This window comes from Ambystoma mexicanum, chromosome 9, assembly GCF_040938575.1.
Source record: "Ambystoma mexicanum isolate Mex_15411 chromosome 9, UKY_AmexF1_1, whole genome shotgun sequence".
NCBI lineage: Eukaryota > Metazoa > Chordata > Amphibia > Caudata > Ambystomatidae > Ambystoma > Ambystoma mexicanum.
Window position 1 is genome coordinate 1,396,928,528 of NC_090931.1, and position 20,091 is coordinate 1,396,948,618.

General features: G+C 50.3%; 1 protein-coding gene across 1 annotated transcript in view; it reads left to right on the forward strand.

The window, feature by feature from the left end:
- The window catches only part of XRCC5 (X-ray repair cross complementing 5), a 1,556,689-nt gene that overhangs the window by 1,039,518 nt on the left and 497,080 nt on the right, over positions 1–20,091 (forward strand). The window contains exon 16 of the mRNA XM_069616805.1: positions 14,573–14,642. Coding sequence (XP_069472906.1) covers positions 14,573–14,642 — 70 coding nt within the window. The remainder of the gene's footprint in view (positions 1–14,572; positions 14,643–20,091) is intronic.

Sequence of the window (20,091 nt, forward strand, 5' to 3'; positions counted from 1 at the left end):
ACGCCATTACAGTGGTTCTGGACTCACCAGAATGGTGTGGCCCGGGATGGGTGAAGGCCACGAACATTTGAGCGGACGTGCAGTCCAAGGTCTTGAACATGCCTTTTGATGGAGACAATCTGTTTGGGTACGAAGTAGATGAGACTCTCCATGCTCTAAAGACTGACATGGAGACGGCACGCTCTCTAGGGTTCCTGCAGCATAGGAGGTCGTCCTTTCGTTCCCCTAGAGGAAGAGTCTCCAGGTCCTCCCAGAGGTACACTACCCCCTATCGTCAGCCCTCCAGCTCCACCACCCAGGAAGCCCACTGGGGCCGTTCCCAGGCCAACGGCAGCGAAAGAAAAAAAAAGTCATCGTCCACAGACCAGGATGCAGATGCCCAAGCAGGCCTGAACCGGCCGTGATTCCGCGCCCCCACTTTTATACCCCAGTGGGAGGCCAGGTAACAAACTTTGTCGAACAGTGGAGGAAAGTCACCATAGACAAATGGGTGCTGAACGTTGTTCAACAAGGGCACGCTTTGGAATTCAAGGACAGATGCCCTTGCATTCCTCCTGTCGCATGTCAAGAACTGCACATGGCCCTGCTGCTAAGGGAGGTTCTGACCATGTTGGGCGATAGAGGCAGTCCTTCAGTGCCTCTGGGGCTCCTGAATGTGTACTCCAGATACTTTCTGGTCTGGAAAAAGTAAGGAGGGTGGCGGCCAATACTGGATTTACGACACCTGAATAAATACTTGAAGTCCCAAAAGTTCTGGATGGTCACGTTGCAACACATGCTCGGCCCGCTGGAGAAAGGGAATTTCTGGCAACTCTGGACTTGGAGTACACATACTCCCACATCCCCATTCATCGAAAACATCGGAAGGTCCTGTATTTTGTGGTCCAGGGACATCACTACCAGTTCAAAGCCCTGCCTTTCGGCCTCAAATCGGCAGAGAGGTGTTCAGCAAGTGCTTGGCCCCGGTGGCGGTGCACCTACGCTGCAAGGGCATACACGTCTACCCTTATCTGGACGACTGGCTCATTCTCTCCTGCTCTCACGTGCTGGCGACCCAGCACACATGAAGACCATACGTCTTCTGACTTCACTCAAACTATCCGAAGTCCTGCGTGGTGCCATTGCAGAACGCTCTGTTCCTGGGTGCCTGTCTCAACACGGTCGCTTGTCTGGCAATCCCGTCAGAGGAGATGGCGAAGACCATCCATGGGAAGGTTCAGCAGCTCTCAGCACCATTCTTCGCAACAGTCCAGTCCATCAATTCCCTGATGCAGCCTCTCCAGGAATTCCTAGATGCCAGGTGACAGCAGATCACGGGCACTTGGACTGACAAGATAGCCATCGATGAGGCATTCCGGTAGGCTCTGCAATGATGAGGGATTGTCTGCATCTCACTCAAGGATCTCCCTTTCGGACACCCGAGTACCAGGCCACGGATGCCTCTCTAGAGGGTTGGGGGATCCCACACAGGGCAGTCTCACGCCAGAGGACTCTGGATCCTGTAGTAGAAGGACCTCCACATAAACGTCCTGGAGATTTGGGCCGTCTTTTGGGCCCTCAAGTTGTTCCAACTTCAGCTACAGGGAAAGGTGTTATGGATCTTCACGGACAACACCGCCACCATGTTCTACATCCGGAAGCAGGGCGGCATGCGCACGCCTGCTCTCTCCCTGGAAGCCCAGTCCCAGTGGCACTGGGCCATTCATCAAGACATGTTCCTCGCCCCCTTTCACCTGGTAGGCACCAAGAACACCATTGCAGACACGCTCATCAGAGAGATGTGCTCCTGCCACGAGTGGGAACTTCAACAGGCATAGGTATCCCATCTCTTTGCAACAGTGGCCAAGTGCCAGAGGCTTGCCAGCAGGTATCCTCAGCCAAGGCGCCTGGGGGATACCTTCTCGTTCCCGTGGGATGGACTCTACCTGTATGCTTTCCCTCCAATTCCACTCCTGCTACGTGTGATCAACACACTCAGATGTTGACATTGCAGGGTGATCCTCATAGCGCCGCCGTGGCCACAGCAGATCTGGTACCCGGACTCTCCAGAGAAAACTGAACAGTACTGCACCACGACCCAATGTTGCTGGGCCTCACGGCCTGGCTCCTGTAGCCTTAGAATTTTGCCACTATTCCCTTTCATTGGAGTGCCAGAAGGGATCTTGCCCAAGGCCAGAGCATTCTCTATATTAGCTTGCTACAGTCATAAATGGAAGCGCTTCACTGTGTGGTGCAGAACTCCAAAGATTACGCCCCTGCGGGTGACAGATCTGCAACTCCTTCTGTACCTGCTCTCTCTGGCCAAAGCTGGGCTGCGCGCACGCCTCCATCAAAGTTCATCTGGCTGCCATATCCCAGTTCACCCGGGTGCCAGGCAAGCTCTCCCTGTGGTTGCACAGGTTGATGAAGGAGTTCCTTAAGGGCCTCTTTGGGACTTTTCCGCTGGTGAGGGTTCCTGCCCCGGATTGGGAGCTCAGTGTAGTTTTGACCAAGTTCATGGGTCCTCTGTTTGAGCCATTGCATCGAGCCCCTCTGAGGTTTCTCTCCTTGGAAAATTGCTTTCCTAGTGGCCATCACGTCGACAGGTGAGTCAAGGAGATCTAGGCTCTCTCCTTCAAGCAGCTGTACTTGGCCTTCCATGCTACAAAGGTCTTGCTGCGGACTCATCCCACCTTTATACCAAAGGTTCCTTTGGGGTTAGATCTGAACGAGACTGTGGTGCTGCAAGTTTTCTTTCCGAACCCTTCTATGCATTCTGAACGGACAATGCATTTGCCACCTTATTGCCATACTCGTTATGAGGCCCAATGTTTTTTTCACTAAAGCTGCTCTATATACTGCTGTGATCCCGAAGGATTGAGGCAAGGTGACTATGGACTAGGAGTGAAGTAGTCACTGCAGCAAGTTCTTTTATTGCTTGTCCGATAAAAGTGTGCCTCGGCTGATTTCAACAGTGAACCTATTCTTGAATGTAATACGGTTTCCCTTACCGCTGCTCTTTTGCCCCCCTTTTTTTATAAAATGTATTATTAGTGTATATATTAAGAGCGGACCTAGCTTCAGGAAGCAACAGAGCACTTTAACAATCATAGGTGATAGAACAAAATGAGGGAAGCAGAGAGAAATGTAATGGGGAGGGCCAAAGTGGTTAATTGGTAGCAAGGGGTCTACAAGCAACCAGAGAGGAGATCACTGAGTCTCAGGTAGGGTGGGGAGTGCAAGTTGGTATAGAATATCAAATAAGAGCCTGTGTGCATTAGTTTCTTGTCTAAGAGACCTTTCCCCTTCTTGCTGTAGGATGCAGTGACTCACTTGTTTAGATACGTAGCCTAATTTCTGAGCCTGCACATGTTAACCTGAGAGCCAAGTCATTTTCTTGCCGGATCTTTGTATTTTTACAGTTCTTCCCCCCTGGCCTTTTATACAGCATTGTAATGTATTTCTTCTGCATGGCCTGCTTAGATTTAGGTTTGTGTCTGCAGTTGCGCTCTTTTTTTGCCGCTCGTTATCCATGACGATAGCTCCATGACTCACTAAAGGTTCAGCTTCTGGCTTCTCTCTCATTCGAGCGCTAAATCTCTAAGAGTTGCGGTGTGCAGGTTCTCAGTCAGAGATTGAATCAAAAGGTAGAACACTACATTTGGTGTTGCGGTTGCTTACTGTAGCTTATTTTTCTAAACCTTTCATTTGCAGACCTTTGCCACATACTCTCCCACTTATCATCTGTTGCAGAACAGGAAGTCCTTTGCTCTGCTGCAAGTGCCTGAGATTAGTGTCTGATAGCAGAGAGAGGTTGAGAGCACAGTAGTTTCAAGAGGTGATAGACATAGTAACAAATTGAAGGAGTTTGTTGGCATACACAGTCTGGTACAGATAGGTGAATGGTCACCTCTACGTGTAGACACCGGCTACACGATCCTACACACTGAGAGCTATCCACATTTTTTTTTAAAGATTGTCTGTCCCAATACAAAGTTCTGGACCAAACATACAGTGCAAAACAGTATATCTACTTTGATGGCATAGACACATCCCAGGGCTTTGAAAGGGTATGGGTTTTTAAGATGCTGTCTGCATGTTCTCTGGAAAGCAATCAGCACTCCCCCTTGTAATTGTATTGTTGGAATTGTGTTCTTGAACGTGAGGAGTTAATGGTAAAGACTGTAATGTGGGACCAGATTGAAAGAATTCACGCCACTTATTTCTTCATTCTCCAGCATGGGGTCTGGCATGGATTCACATGCTCATGAATATTCCCCGTCGTCAGGCTGGGAATCCTCGGTAAAGAAAAAACCAGTATCAGTTTCGTTTCTGATCTGTCTTTCGTAGTAGTAACCAATCACTGGTCTCTGCGTCATACTGACCACAGCCAATGACTGCCCTCTACCTAAGCCCCGCCTCTGGCAGCCATCTTCAGATTTTTACCGCACGTTCATGTGTTGGGATCCTCGTGCTATTGCTCTCGAGCGTTAGTGCTTATTTTCGCGCTTTTTTCTAAAAAACTTCAATTTTTTCGGTCAAAAGAGCCTCAAGCTCCACCGATCCTACATCCGATTAACGGGGACCCGTGTCGGATTCTTCTACGCCCCTCAAGGGTGAAGATTTCGTCGAGCTACGCTTCGGAGGACTCCAGAAGCTTCTCAGGCCCGGTCTCGGAGATGGCCCAGGAGAAGGGAAGCTCGACGCCCGGAAAGCTGTTCAGGGTCTGCCCTGGATGCCAGCTGCAGAACATCTTTAAGGAAGACGAACATTCTTTCTGCCTTTACTGCCTTCATGAGGACAAGACGCACGTGGAAAAGGACTGTGCGTTTTGCGGCAACATGTCGGAACGGACCATGAAGGACCGCCATCAACGTCTCGCCAACTGGCTGCAGGGTAAGAGCCCGTCTGGCGAGAAGAAGAAGAAATCGGAGCGGTCTTCTAAGACCTTTGAGGGCGCCCCGGCGACGGGGGCCCAACATAAGGCTAAGAACCGCGAGTCCGCTGGCACCGGGAGCGCCGAACGGTCGGGCTCTTCGGGCGTCAGGCAGGGCGCACCCTCCCCGGCACCATCAACCACGAGCCAACGCTCTGGGTCGGGTAAGAGGAAGGCCGAGCACCCGGCGAAGCTCCTGGAGAGGCCCCGGTCGAGCTCCAAGGCAGAGGAGGAGCGTGGCAGTGCCCCCTCCCTCAAGGATAAGGCGGTGAGCGCACCTAAGGTGGTGAAGGCCTTGATCCATCCGGCCAAGCCCTCTATCGAGAAAGTCGCGGCGGCCCTGGCTCAGCCTGTGGAGGCTACACCAGTGGTGGCGACCTCGGGGCCCAGAATCTCCCTGCCTCCTCGGAGGGAGTCTTCTTTTGTGCCCATTGACAGAACCCCCGTGAAACTCCCCGTGGGGAAGAAGAAGGGGGGGCAGGGCGTCGTCGTAGATTCGACCTCAGCCTCAGAGGAGGAGCTGATCGAAGTCTTAAGCCACGGCCTAGGCGTGGATGAAGACCAGCCCGTCGGAGTGGACCCCGACGCAAGTGACGACGACGACATCGTCGAGGATACCGACGGGGCCCCTGCTCGCCCGTCGGATTCTCCTCTGCCAGCGCCGCAAGACAACTCGGCGGCCATTTTGTTGGCCATACAGTCCTTATGCTCCGAGATAAGGACGAGGCTACCATTACCGACGGAGGAACCTCTACCGTCGGGGGATCCAGAACCGGGACCTTCTGGTGTTCCTCCTACCAAGAAAAGAAGGATCCATCCTCCACCTCCTTTTCAGCCGTCGCACCCCGTCCAGCCCTCCTCCCCGTCAACCCGAGGGGGTGATACGGGGACGGACACGGCGACGGGTACGGACGACGAGGCATACGACGTGGATATTCCGTCGTCGCCTCCCACCAGGGCTTCCCCGCCCGACGAGATCGGATCGTTCCATGCCATGATCTCCAGGGCGTCCGAGATTTTCCAACTCTGCCCTGAGGAGAAGAAGAAGGAAGGCTTCCTTTATCAGCGGCGCGAGGCCAAGAGGAAGACGGTCCTCTCTGTGCCTCTGTTGGACGACATCTGGGATGAGGGCCTTACGCTCCTCAAGAACCCCTCCACGACGCCAGCTAGAAGAGACCGGTACGAGAAAAAGTACCGGGTCCCGGACACGGCCCCCCTGTGCCTCCGGGCACAGCCTACCCCGGATTCCGTCGTCTCCGCGGCGGCCAGGAAGAAAGCGGGGGGGGTGCGGCCTCCACATCGACTTCCCCGCCGGACGGCGAAGGAAAGAAATTGGATGCGATGGGACGCAGAGTCATCTCGTCGGCAGCGACGACGATTAAAGCGGCCAACGCCTTGGCGATCGTGGCTCGCTACGACAGGGAGCTCTGGTTCAAGATGGCTCCCCTGCTGGATTTTCTGCCGGACGACAAGAGGGCGGAGGCCCTGGAGATCATGCAGGAAGGTGAGGTGGCCTCCGACCACGCCATCACCGTGGCGACGGACATCGCCGACACTGGGTTCCGCCAGTTGGGCAACGGTGTTTGCCTTCGGCGTCGCGGATGGCTCAAGGCGACGGATTTCCGCCAAGACGTCCAGACCAGAGTCCTGGACATGCCCTTCGACGGGAACAACCTGTTTGGGAAGGCTGTGGACGACTCCCTTCAGGCCATTAAGGCGGACACCGAGACGGCCCGGGCCCTCGGAACCCTGCAGCAACGACGGATGCCCTTTCGGAGCGGCGGAGGCAAGGGCGCCTCCAAAGGTTCCAGCGGCGGTTTCACTTCCTACCGTCAAGCGGCCCGCTCGTCGTCGCAAGAGGCCTACAGAGGACGAGGCAAGTCTGGTGGACCCCGCCGTCGTCGCCAAGGAGGCCAAGGCAGCAAGGCCGCGTCCAAGCAGGATTGAACCGGCCGCGGAGTCGGGCCCCCACCGAAGCACCCCGGTGGGAGGCCGGCTGGCGAACTTCGTCGGCGCGTGGGAGTCCATCTCCACCGACCGTTGGGTGCTGGACGCTCTGGCCCGGGGACACGCACTCGAGTTTCAGAAAAGATGCCCGCGTGTACCCCCCGTGACCAGGAAAGAACTTCACGTTCCTCAACTCCTTCTGGAGGTAAGGGCGATGCTCAGAAAGGGCGCCATCGAACTCGTCCCAAAGAGGCTCCGGGGCTCCGGAGTCTACTCAAGATACTTCCTCGTGAAGAAGAAGACAGGGGGATGGCGCCCCATCCTGGACCTGCGACGCCTGAACAAGTTCATCAAGGCGCAGAAGTTCCGGATGGTCACCCTCCAGCACGTCCTAGGCCAGCTGGAGGAAGGAGACTTCCTATCGTCGTTGGACTTGGAGGATGCCTACTTCCACGTCCCCATCCTGAAAGGGCACAGAAAATTCCTCAGGTTCGTGGTCCAAGGGCGCCACTACCAGTTCAAAGCCCTCCCCTTTGGACTACGGTCGGCACCCAGGGTATTCACCAAGTGCCTCGCACCGGTGGCGGCGCAGCTGCGCCGCGAAGGGATCCACGTCTACCCCTACCTGGACGACTGGCTCATCCGCGCCAAGACGAGGGAGCTCGCCGTGGCCCACACGGCAAGGACCGTCCAACTTCTCACGGACCTGGGATTCGCCGTGAACTACGCCAAATCCCACCTGGTACCGGCTCAAGACGCACTGTTTTTGGGGGCAAGGCTCAACACAGTGTCCCTTCTGGCCTCCCCGTCGGAGGAGAGGACCAGGACCATCTTGGGCAAGGTGCAACGGATGTTGGTGGCCGACACGGCCAAAGTGAGGTCCGTCAAGTCCCTCCTCGGAATGATGTCTTCCTGCATCTACCTCGTGCCCATGTGCAGGCTCCGGATGCGCCCGTTGCAGGAATTCCTGGACGCGCGCTGGATCCAGACGACGGGCAGCTTCGAGGAGAGGATCAAGCTCGACGAGAGCTTCCGACGAGCGATACGGTGGTGGGGCACCCGCGCGCATCTGACGGCGGGCATGGACTTCCAGACCCCAGCCCACCAGGAGACAGTGACCACGGATGCCTCCCTGGAAGGGTGGGGAGCGCACACCGAAAATCTGCACGCAAGAGGACTTTGGCTCCCGACGGAGAAGTCCCTGCACATCAACGTCCTGGAGCTCCGTGCAGTGTTTTGGGCCCTCAGGTCATTCCTTCCGTCCCTCAAGGGCAAGGTGGTGAGGATCTTCACGGACAACACCACCACCATGTTCTACATCAGGAAACAGGGCGGAACCAGGTCCCCGGCGCTGTCCAAGGAGGCGCAGGACCTGTGGCATTGGGCCATCGCCCAAGGGATATTTCTGGTGCCGTTTCATCTGGCAGGGATAAAAAACACCATCGCCGACTCACTCAGCAGGGAGCTGCGCTCGTGCCACGAGTGGGAACTACGGCAGGATCTAGTGGATCGCCTCTTCCGACGGTGGGGCGCACCCCAGATCGACCTGTTCGCGACGGCGACGAACACCAAGTGCCGGAGGTTCGCCAGCAGGTTTCCCCAGGCGAGGAGCATGGGCGATGCTTTTTCGTTCCCCTGGGAGGGCCTGTTCCTCTACGCGTTCCCTCCCCTGCCCCTGCTAATCCGGCTCATCAATCAGCTCAAGAGGTCACGGTGCAGGATGATCCTCGTCGCACCTGCGTGGCCGAGACAGATTTGGTTCCCGGACCTTCTGGACTTGTCAGCGTCCCCGCCAATCAAGCTGCCGGCGGACGCGGATCTACTCTCCAGGGAAGGAGGCGCCATCCTCCACCACGACCCCAAGTCGCTGAACTTGCAGGCCTGGCTCCTGCAGCGCTAGAGTTCGGAGGATACGACATACCGGCCGACTGCAGAGAGGTTCTTGCAAAGGCCAGGGCGTCCTCGACTCTAAAGTGCTACGGACACAAGTGGAAGAGGTTCTCTGTCTGGTGCCGCGCACAGAAGATCAACCCTCTACGGATTACGGCTCCCCAAGTACTGCCGTACCTGCTGACGCTGGCCAAGGCTGGATTGGCACACGCGTCCATCAAGATTCATCTTGCTGCGATCTCCCGATACACCAGAACCACGGGGCGGACGTCCTTGTGGTCTCATCGTCTGGTGAAGGAGTTCATGAAGGGACTATTCAGATCGTTCCCGCCGGTGAAGGCTCCGGCCCCGGCGTGGGAGCTCAACGTGGTGCTGACCAAGCTCATGGGACCTCCATTCGAGCCCCTACACTCGGCCCCGTTGAAGTTTCTGTCGTGGAAAACAGCGTTTCTCGTGGCCATCACCTCCGCACGACGGGTGGGAGAGATCCAGGCCCTTTCCTGCAAAGCTCCGTATTTGACTTTCCACGCCACGAGGGTAGTGCTCAGGACGCACCCCTCCTTCATGCCCAAGGTACCGTCGGACTTCCATCTCAACGAACCCTTGGTGTTACCTGTGTTCTTCCCGTCGCCTTCGTCGCCGGCTGAGAGGACTTTGCACTCGCTGGATGTGGCTAGAGCGCTGAAGTTCTACGTGGACCGCACGAAGTGCTTTCGGAAGACGTCACAACTTTTTGTAAACTTTGGACCTGTTAATCAAGGGAAGGCTCTCTCGAAGGCTTCCATCTCCAGATGGCTCTCCGGCTGTATAATGTACTGTCACCGGTTGGCAAACCGACCGCTGCCTGGCCGTCCGAGAGCCCATTCCACCAGAGCGATCGCAGCTACCACGGCGTTCCTATCTGGTGTGCCCCTGCTGGACATATGCAGGGCTGCTACGTGGAGGTCGACGCACACCTTCACGAAATTCTACTGCGTCGATCGGGACTCCAGGGAGGAGTCCAGGGTCGGCCAAGCAGTGCTGCGCAACCTGTTCGCCTGAGGTGAGCCTGGTGAGGAGGTAAGATGCTTAATGTTGAGTTTGATGTAATGCTTAATGTTGAGCCTTTGCCACCTCCCGTGGTTGTGCATGTGTGTACTGCTATGTATTCTTTATTCATGAGCATGTGAATCCATGCCAGACCCCATGCTGGAGAAGGAACAAGTTACTTACCTGTAACTGTTGTTCTCCAGCATGGGTCTGGCATGGATTCACATGCGAACCCTCCCGCCTACCCCTCTGCGGCTCTTCACTTGGTCATACTGCCACTTCACGTGCTTCCAAATCTGAAGATGGCTGCCAGAGGCGGGGCTTAGGTAGAGGGCAGTCATTGGCTGTGGTCAGTATGACGCAGAGACCAGTGATTGGTTACTACTACGAAAGACAGATCAGAAACGAAACTGATACTGGTTTTTTCTTTACCGAGGATTCCCAGCCTGACGACGGGGAATATTCATGAGCATGTGAATCCATGCCAGACCCATGCTGGAGAACAACAGTTACAGGTAAGTAACTTGTTCCTTATATTCGTTTTCCTATGCAGTATAACTTAAGGAGTTATTGCCACATAAATAGTGCAGGAGCCAAAAAGCTACAACAATGAAAGAGCTTTAACAACATTTGAATATATGGGGGTGTCTGCTTCCAATGAGGGGAATGGACAGTCAGTGGGGAAGGAAGGGCAAGAGGAGCAGAATTAGTTACCTGGTGAGCTTTTTGGACATGTGATTATTGAAGTGTCTGTGAAATATTACTATAGAAACATCCTAATCACAGCACAAGGCAGATGCTGTGCCACTGTAAGAACACACGTTTACACTGACTGTACCAGTGTAGGTGCCCAGCTCCCCACAGCAATAGCCGCTCTAGTCTCCCACTGACGCGCACATGCTGGCTGCCACGTTGGGTACACAAAACAAGGCAAAGACAGCAGGCATTAAAACGTTCAATACAGCTTGCTTTTGTGTAATAAACAATCACAACTGATCTGATATATCTTGGGAGCTCATTTTATTAAAAATGTGTTATTTGGCACTGCAACATAAATGTCTCCCTGTTGCCAAATGGTGCTCATTTGCACAGCGCTGTGCAAATATGTAGGCCAAAATGCAGGCTACGCCGCCTTTTGCCCAGCACTTTTGCACCCCACCGTGCAAAGTGAGAAAACACTGCTTGGCATGCTCCTGTGAGTGATGCTGGAGCATTTGTTTGGTGGAGAGGAAGGGCGGTGGCTAAAACGCAAGTTACGTTCTGCCCCGCCTCTCAGCCAATACAAATGATGGAAAATGAGCCGTGACGTAAATGGAAAGTAATAAAGGCTCATTCTGGGCTTTATGCCTTCCATTTACGTCACAGCTTTCATGAACATGAGCTCCTTAGTGTTTTCACATAGTAATCAACAGTTAATGTCTGGCATCATACCCACATTGCTATCCTCTATTAAGGAGGCAGACGAGAGCGACAACTTTGTCACCATAACCAGTGCATGTGAAACTTGCACGATTAGAATTGTTCTCTAAACTTACATCCCCATCTAATTAAAGGGGGGCTGCACTCTTGTGCTCCAACAAACCGACTGCCACTAATCATTCCATATGTATATTTTCCGCTTAACAAGGATGGTGAGCTTACTGCAGAGCTAGCAGGGTCGCCACTTAAAGAAAGCACATTGACGCAGAGTGACTCAAAAATGGTACCTCCTGCCAGTGGCTTTTTTCCCCCCCTGTATTAAGGATCATTTCAATATGAATCCTTCTCCAGCATGGGGTCTTGCATGGATTCACATGCTCCTGAATATTCCCCTTCATCATGCTAGTAACCCTTGGTAAAATGAAAGCAGTTTAGCTATACGCTAAAACTGCTCGTCGCTTCTATAGCCTATCCGTGTCACCTTGGGCCATACTGCCCCAGCCAATGACACTCATCCTCCTAAGCTCCGCCCCTGGTGGACATCTTCAGATTTTTACAACACGTTTCTCGTTTTGGCAGTCCTCATGTTTTTCTCCTCAAAATCAGACAACTTTTTGCTGCTTTTTTCCTATTTTTGCGAGAGTTTGTCTGGATTCTTCGTCGTCTGCAGTCACATTGTGACTACTGGCGGCAGGGACCCATTGCCGGAGTAGATCCTTGTTCCATCGTTGGATCTTCAACCCGTGTACGCTGCATGCAAAGGCTTGGGCTGTTGCTTCACCACTATTGCGGAGTCCACAAAGAAAAGTCTCTTCTGGGCCATTGAGAACTGTAGCCTGAAGAACATCTTCATCGAAGATTGGTACCTCAGGTGCCTCTACTGTCTACATCCTAACCACGATCCGGACAGATGTTCGATTTGCCAGCTCTTCTTCTCCAAGACACAGAAGGACTGCCATTGGTGGTTAGTGGCGGGGATTGAGAAGGGAAGGCCTCTGACGCGGCCTTTGGGTTTAGTCGTGCCTCATCCAGGGCCTGCAGATCCAAGGAGTGTGCTCTCTTTGACAAAAAGAGGTTGAGGTCCTTTGAGGATGCTTCCCTGGTGAAGATCTAAAAGAAGGCGAAATTGTCACACGCTCCGTCGGCTTCAACGATGGTGACCGTGGCTGCGGGACCCAGATCGGAGGGAGGACGTTCACTGAAACAGTCGACGGTTAGCCTACCGGTAGACGGACTGCTTCCGTCCATGAGAAAATCATTGATGCCATCAGCCAAACACAAGTCCCCGTCCAAGGACCGGTATGCAGCTGCACTGTCATCGACTCCGTCGTCGGCACGTGCCATCGACGACTTCATCTATCAAGACTGTGGCCCTGTCGACGACTGCCCCATCGACCTGTACCTCATCATCGACCACGTCTATGAAGACAGGTCCTTTTGTCCACGGCTTCCATCACTCCAAGGGGCTCGATGACGACTGTCACCATTGCCTCTATGACGGTTACTACCCCCAGGGTATCCTTGCCGCCTAGACCCCCCTCGGCAGTTCGGATGTCAGTCTTGTCAAACACAGCAGTTTCCTGCTCTTTCCTAAAGGCTCAGATGTGTTGAGAGACATGTCTCCTGATAAGGATTTTCTGCCTGGGCCCACCAAGCCCACAACACTTTTCATCTTGGCCCCTTTGGGATCCCCCAGAAGGTCACTGGCACGCTACACCAGTTCAGAGGACGACCTGCCAGAAGGTTTTTACTCTAACAAGGTGGTCATGGGGAACCTGACCCCATTTTGCTGCTTCCGCTGTGAGGATCGTCGTCTCATTAGCCTTCCTGGCATTTTAGCCCTTCTCTTTTGGGCCCAGCTCCAGCACCTGCTCCTGCACCAAGGGACATGTCTTTGGACAACACCTGAACAGCATCTACGCACCACGAAATGAGCAAACATACGTAAAGGAACCCCACAAAACCAATGATTAACCAAACACACCCAACATGAACCGAGACCAACTGAAGGGATCTACCCCCATCAACACAATGTGCAAAACCATGCAAAATCCAGAAAGAGAAACCAGAACTACAGGTGTATAGCCATTGATGCACTCCAGAAAAAAACACTGCTCTAATTACCTGTATCTTACACCTGCCAGCATTTAGCCTACTAGCATAGGTTAACCTTATTCGGCATGTAACCTAACTGTGTGAACTAGCCACATTCTACACTAAGCTTGTATGTGTAGGTTAGCCACATTCTGCATCTGGTATAATAATATAGCTAAGCCGTATACCCCCTGCTGCGCCCTCAGACAGACACTATATAACATCTGTAGCATGTAGAATTCGGCTCCCCGAGCTTTGATAAACTGTTGGGGTCAAGAAATGGGGGAAATGTATCACACCTAGATTAATTGTTTAGAGATGGGAAGTGTTTCGTACCACGATGGATTGCGGTGGGGGTGGATGGGCAGTTGTGGACGTGAAGTGCACCACACTTAGATGGAGTGTAGGGTGGGAAGCATGTCGAACTTGGATGGACATTTATGAGCGGGAGATGTATTGCACTTAGATGGACTTCTTGGGGTGAGAAATGCTTTGCACTTAGTCTGATTATTTTGGGGCAGAAACTGTACTGCACTTGGATGGCACGTTGGGGACTGGGAATGCATCTCACATGGATGGATTGCTGGGGGTGGGAAAGGCATCACACTTGTATGAACTGTTGGGGGAGGGAAATGTATTGCATTTGGCGGGATTGTTGGGTGTAGGAAATGTATGCCACTAACCAACCGTACTAAAATCTCACCTTTCTGCATATGCATCCTCAAATACCCAACGTGAAAACAAACCACACACACACAATCACACCTAAACAGCATGTGATAGCTACCGACCGACCGAAAGCGCACCAACGCTCAGTGACGGGCTTCGCCGAACTGAAGCTGCCAACAGCACATCAAAGCTCTCTTGCTCTTCTCCCCCCTCTCAATCCTGCTAACAAACTCTGCCTGCAATCCTCCTTCCTTTGCAGACCCACCAGAGCACCAAGAGACCACGCAAGTGGCAAAAGTGCGCAGTAAAAGACCCATTAACATTGCAGAAGGGTATGTAGGATATGATAGAGTACCTATAAGATAAAAAGCCCCTGCTGTCAGCCAGTAGCAATTGTGTGTTTTTAAGCTGAATGGACCACGGAGGAGAGTGAGGGGTGTTCATTGATAAGTTGTTTTGGCTGTGGAATGATCACTGCCTCTCCTTCTCGAATTGAGAGCTTTTATCTGAGTTTGAACGATTGTTTTTCAAATTCCGAATATGACAACCCCATTGCATGAAATGACATGTGAGAAATTGTAGACTTACCATAATTGTGTTGCTTTGTAGGTGGGAAGTGTTAACCCTGATGATAACTTCCGTTTCTTGGTGAAGCAGAAGAACGCCAACTTCAGCGAAGGTGAGAGATCGTTCTCCTCATATTTCTGGTCACTTTTCTGTATCTTACGTTCCCAACCCACACACGCCAATGAGTAATGCTTCTTGGCCTTTCTCTTTTTTTATTTTGAAAATACAAAACAAAAATGAAAAAACTTAAACACATTTCCATTAAATAAAATGAGGATACATGTAACCTGTTGCAGGTGATTGTTTAAAACCCCACTTCTTGCACTTTGCCTTTGTAGTAGATGATTAAGCTGTTTCTGCACAGATTTCGATTACTTCGGTATCCAGCCCTCGTTACCTGACTCTGTAGAAATAGAGCATGTATAGAGTAGTGGGTCGTGCTGGGAACATCTATGAGCCACAGGGAAAAACCCCTCAAAGGATTTGAGCCATACAGGTCCACATTGATTAATTTAAGTAGTCTTGTATATGTCCATGGTGTATCTTTTTTTAAAGATAAAACACATTTTTGATTGACAAACCTTCATATCTGTAAACTCAATATGTCTCTATACTTACTAGAAAGAAAGTGCTATGTGGTAAAAAATGAAAATTCGAATGGACTCTTTTCTCTTACAGATTTCTTATATTAGTTATATCTTCTCCAGCACTAGCTCTGTTTGGAAACATTTTCTGCCTCCGCGTGCACATAGCGGATCTACATGTAGCTGATTACTCATGACACCTTATTGATGACGGGGGAAGTTTATATGGAGCCAGCTACGCCAGATAACTTCAGCTACTATTTTCCGTGCACTCAGTACGATGGTTTGGAAAGCCACTAGTGATTTTTCATTTTAGCTCTGTCATGCCCAGATCCAAGGTTAGCTTCAAGGCCTCCAGGGATTGTACATAATTGGATCCCTACAAGGTATGCCTTTATTGGTTTGGGGAGCAGCGCAATGCAGATGACTGCAGTTCGTGCCAATCCATGCAATGTTAATCCCTCTGGGAGAGGGGCACACAACTCTAAACTTATCTCCAAGGACAGTAAACTGACCCCATTGAAGGCTTCCTCCAAAAAGCCCTGAGTTGATGAGACCAGAGAGGTGCGCTGAAGGTTGTGCGATGCGTCAGAAATGAGAGGCGGACACTAATGTATCGTTTTCTCATTTTCAGACATAATTATTAAACGGAAAAGGGTTGGATGAATGCCTCTCTATCCCTATCCAAAAGAGAGTTTCACTACCTTAGAATGTTTTGGACACAAGGACATTTTTATCTGCCCCTCACACTAAAAAAACAATTAAGGGTGCAAGGAAATGTCTGATTTATAGTTGACAAAAAGTGTTCATGATCAAAAGAAAATAAGTAAATCCAACTTAAAAGTATTGTCCAGGGAAAGACCCTTGGATCCAGAGGGTGAAACCCGTTCCCTGGGTTTTCAGGCAGAATAGCAAAAGAATGGCTCTCTCAACCATCTTCTTAATATTCAGGTAGGATGACAAAAGTGTCTCTTTTTGACACCAATCTTCTGGATTCTTCTCATTAGGTTCTGAAAGTTCTTGTGCAAACAATGCATTCCATAACATTCAATTCTGTCTTGGTTCAAGAGGACTTGCTGATATACTCCCCTGCCAAGAAAGCCTTAGGTGGGCTTTTCAGATCCTCTGGTGTTCTCGCCTGCCAGGTATCTTCCCATAGTTTTGAAGTTTTTATTTAGTTCAAAGTGGCTGGTATATTTGACTGCCAGGCTGTTCTTTATGGCCCTTTCAGATCCCCTGGTATTAGGTAAGATTTTCCTAGCAATGATAAATATTCCTGACCAGTGTCAACCTCCGAACCTTTCTCTTTACTGGTAGATTATATTTCCCTATACCTCAGTGAGGGGGAACCTTTTTCCATAATCTTTTACTCTTTTTATGGGTGTCATTTCCAAGAGTCTCCATAGTGTCTTTTTAATGTTATCCTCTTTGACAACTTTTGGTGTGTACCTTTTTATTGTTGCAGGGTTGCTCTTGGGGCTCCCTTTTTTCTTGGGGCTCCCTTTTTAACTTTCTCTGGTTAACCTTGTGAGAACTACAGTTCCCAAGGGTAGAAAGAATATTTGGATCCCTTTTACATTTTGTTAGGTTAAACCAGCAACCCCCACCTTATTTGGAGTGCTGGTGAGATGCAATGTATCCTCTTTGTCCTTTTAACTGTAACATTTCTGTTACAGGGACAAGCTTACCTATAATGGCTGGTGGGAGTGGACCTTTTTACTAATTCAGTGGACCTTTACCGCGGGCTGTTTCCACAGCACCAGTAAAAGCACCCATGGGTGCTCATTTTACCAAAATGGCCCCCGTCTTCTTTTTACGCCATTTCAGTGTTCCTTGTCCTCCCACGTTCCTTCTACTGACCCCCAGGGCAGGAAAATCATTTTTCTCTATTCTATCTTTGGCGGGAGACCTCAGTCAAGCCCGCCCAGGCTCCAGAGTGTCTGTGAAGGCAGGAAGCGAGGGAGGAGTCCACAACTCTGCAGCCTTTTGACTTTCAGCCTGACTGCGAGAATCCAGTTCAAACTGGGAGGGTGGCTGTCCTGAAAGGACTGCCAAACCTTCATGTTTGAATGTTGCATGGCTGTTTGATTGTCGGGGTTCCTACATAAAAGTCAGATCTTGTAAACTGAAGAGCTAGTCGACTACTGCAACCAAATCCAAAGAGGAAGATGAAGAAAACACAGCTGAGATGATTTCCAGGGACCGGAGAGCCTACTGTGTAAACAAAGCCTGCTGTTACACTTCATTCCAATCAACCTGGGGACTCTGTAAACAAAGACCCCGACCAAGCCCCTGGTGAGATCCACTAAACTGAAGAAGCCCTGCTTTTTGAGCCATCCCACGTTGTGCTGCGATCTTGCAGGGCTGCAGTACCCCAATACCCCGGGACCGCGAGCCCTTGTGCGGTGCACGGTCTTCCAAATCTTGCTGAAATTAAATGGACATCCTGCTGGCCCTCCAGAGATATGACTCGGGTCTGGAAAGTCCCCTCGCCAGAGTGCTGGAACTTGCAAACGACGAGAATCCGACCAGCGATATTCAGTCTTCTTCTGGCTCCTGAATTGGGCGCCAAAACCACAGAACTGCATCCAGCCATGAAGAAACTCTTGCCTGGAGCCTTCCCCATTGGTCGTTGCGTCAAATATCTTTCCAGTGTCGTGTATTCAGTATTCATGACAAGGAATTCAGCGACCAGGTTTTTGGCTGCAGATCCTGAAGTCTCTCCCCTTGCAATCTCTTCTTCTGTGCTGTGTAAACCATGTGAAGATCCTCCTGCCTAGAGCCTTACCCGTGATCCCTGCTGCAAAAGTCCTTCCAGTGTCTTCTGTCTTTACGATAAAGGAATTCAACGACTGTGTTTTTGGCTGCAGATCCTGAAGTCTTCTGGCTGGAACTCTTCTTCCGTGCCAAGGTACTGTGTTGGCTAGGGTATTTACTTACCTTAAGCCTGTGTGATTTCTGTCAAGCTTTGGGGTGTACTTGTGATTGGAGTCCTCTCTTCCAGTGCACCCAGGCCCCCGCTGGAATCTTCCTGGGGTGTCTTCTCTGAAGTCGCTGGACCGCAACTAACTTTAAAGTGAACTACTTACTTGTTGAACAGTCTTCCACAGGAACTCTGACTTTTGCCTGCAACAGAAGCCCATCTCACCCTACCTACAGTTGGCTCCTTGAACACTAGGGTCCCTCTTCTGCCCCTGAGTGAACTCATGCAAAAGAATAGGGAAGCACTGGATAAGTAAAGGATTCTGTCAGGAAAAATATAACAAGTGTTTAAAAGTGTACTTTGTTGTAAAAGAGTTTGTTGGTAACTGTAGCTCTTTGAGTGAACAGTTACAAAAGTTCTTACTTACCTTGAAAGTGTTCTGCCACTTGTAGAAGTATATATAAGGTTATTTTACTTGCCTTGGAAATGCTCTGCCATTCTGAAAAGTATATGTAAAGTCTTACTTTCCGTAGAAACTGTTTTGCCATTCTAACAGAAAGTGGATGACAGGTTAAGTTACTTGCCTGTTAATTGTTTGTGCCTCTTTCCTAAAAGTAATGTTGTTGGTTCCATTGTACTATTCCTGTTAGGATACATGTATACATATAACCAGTTGGATCTTGCTTCCCCTAACTTTCTGTATAGCCTGTTCAGAATAAGTCTGCCTTCGTTTTTACCTACCTAGAATAACATTGCTTCATTCATAAAGTCTAACATTGGGTTTTGCTTTCCCTGGTCTTTTTATACAGATGCTAAAACAGTCTTAGGGTTATACTTACCTGTTCGTTGCTGGTAGCTCCTTTAAAAAGTATATAGGCTTTACTCACTTAGTATAACTGTTTGTTATCCTGAATAATAGTACTAGGTTTGTACTGTTCCTGGAATGAGTGTTCCACTATTAAGAAAAGTATATTTGCAAGTTGATTGATTATGTGATTTCTTTGCTGAGTGTAGCTGCATAACTGACAGGGCTTACTACCTTTGTGTTACAGAAAGTAATCTAAATGTAACTTATGGTTTCACTCCCAAAGAATAGGTGTGACGTATACTGAATGTGTGTGATATGCTTTGACTTCCCTAGAATTACTGTTTGGTATTCTGAAGAAGGTTTTATGCTTTGGTCTGTGTACCTTCAAGCATTGTGGTGTATTTATATAAATGTGTTTGACTCTATGACCAGTACTTACCCCAAGTCCCCCTTGGCCTACTTGTATTTAAAATAAACCTTCATTTTTTAAAATACTTCTCGTTGTGTTTCTTTTGAATTACCTGGTGTACTACAGATTCAGTGCGCTTTCCTACACCCCTCTCTCCCTCCTAAGATAAGCCTTGCTGCTCTGTCTACGCTACCATATACTGGGGTGGTACAGCCTTATACTAAGAGTGTAGTCTTGTACTGTCTCAGTTGAATGGTTTTACTAAGCCCTTAGTTGGACTTCAGAAAAATTGTCCCAAAACCTGGTATAGCAAACCTGCCAGGTTTGGTGGATTGCCTGGTATACTCGCCTGCCAGAAATCCATCTCTGGGGCCTTGTGGATACCCTGGTATACTCCCCTGCCTGGTATCCTCTTCACATCCAAATGTCAATTGCTTGGTGTGCTTCTTTCACCAAGGCTTCTCTTCAGTTTCACTGTTCTTTAAATAGGCTGCCGTTATATCACTTCACTGTTTCTATTTATTTGCTTAAAGTCATATTTGTTCCAACTCTTCCCACATTGACATCTCATATACAGGGATTTGTCAAGATTTGTTGTGGTTTTTATATCATTGGTATTTACTTGCTCAAGTTAACACTTGCTTTGACTTTCCCCTCACCGACATCTCATATATGGGGACTCGTTCAAGTTTTATCGTTGTATTATCTGCTTGGTGTTCAAATGTTCTTAATGTATTCAGTGGTGTACATGCCTGTCGGTACGCCTCAGGGTCCCTAATGCCTCTGGACAGACTCACCGGTACTTTGTAATGTTCCCGACCCGTGGTGTGTCACTGC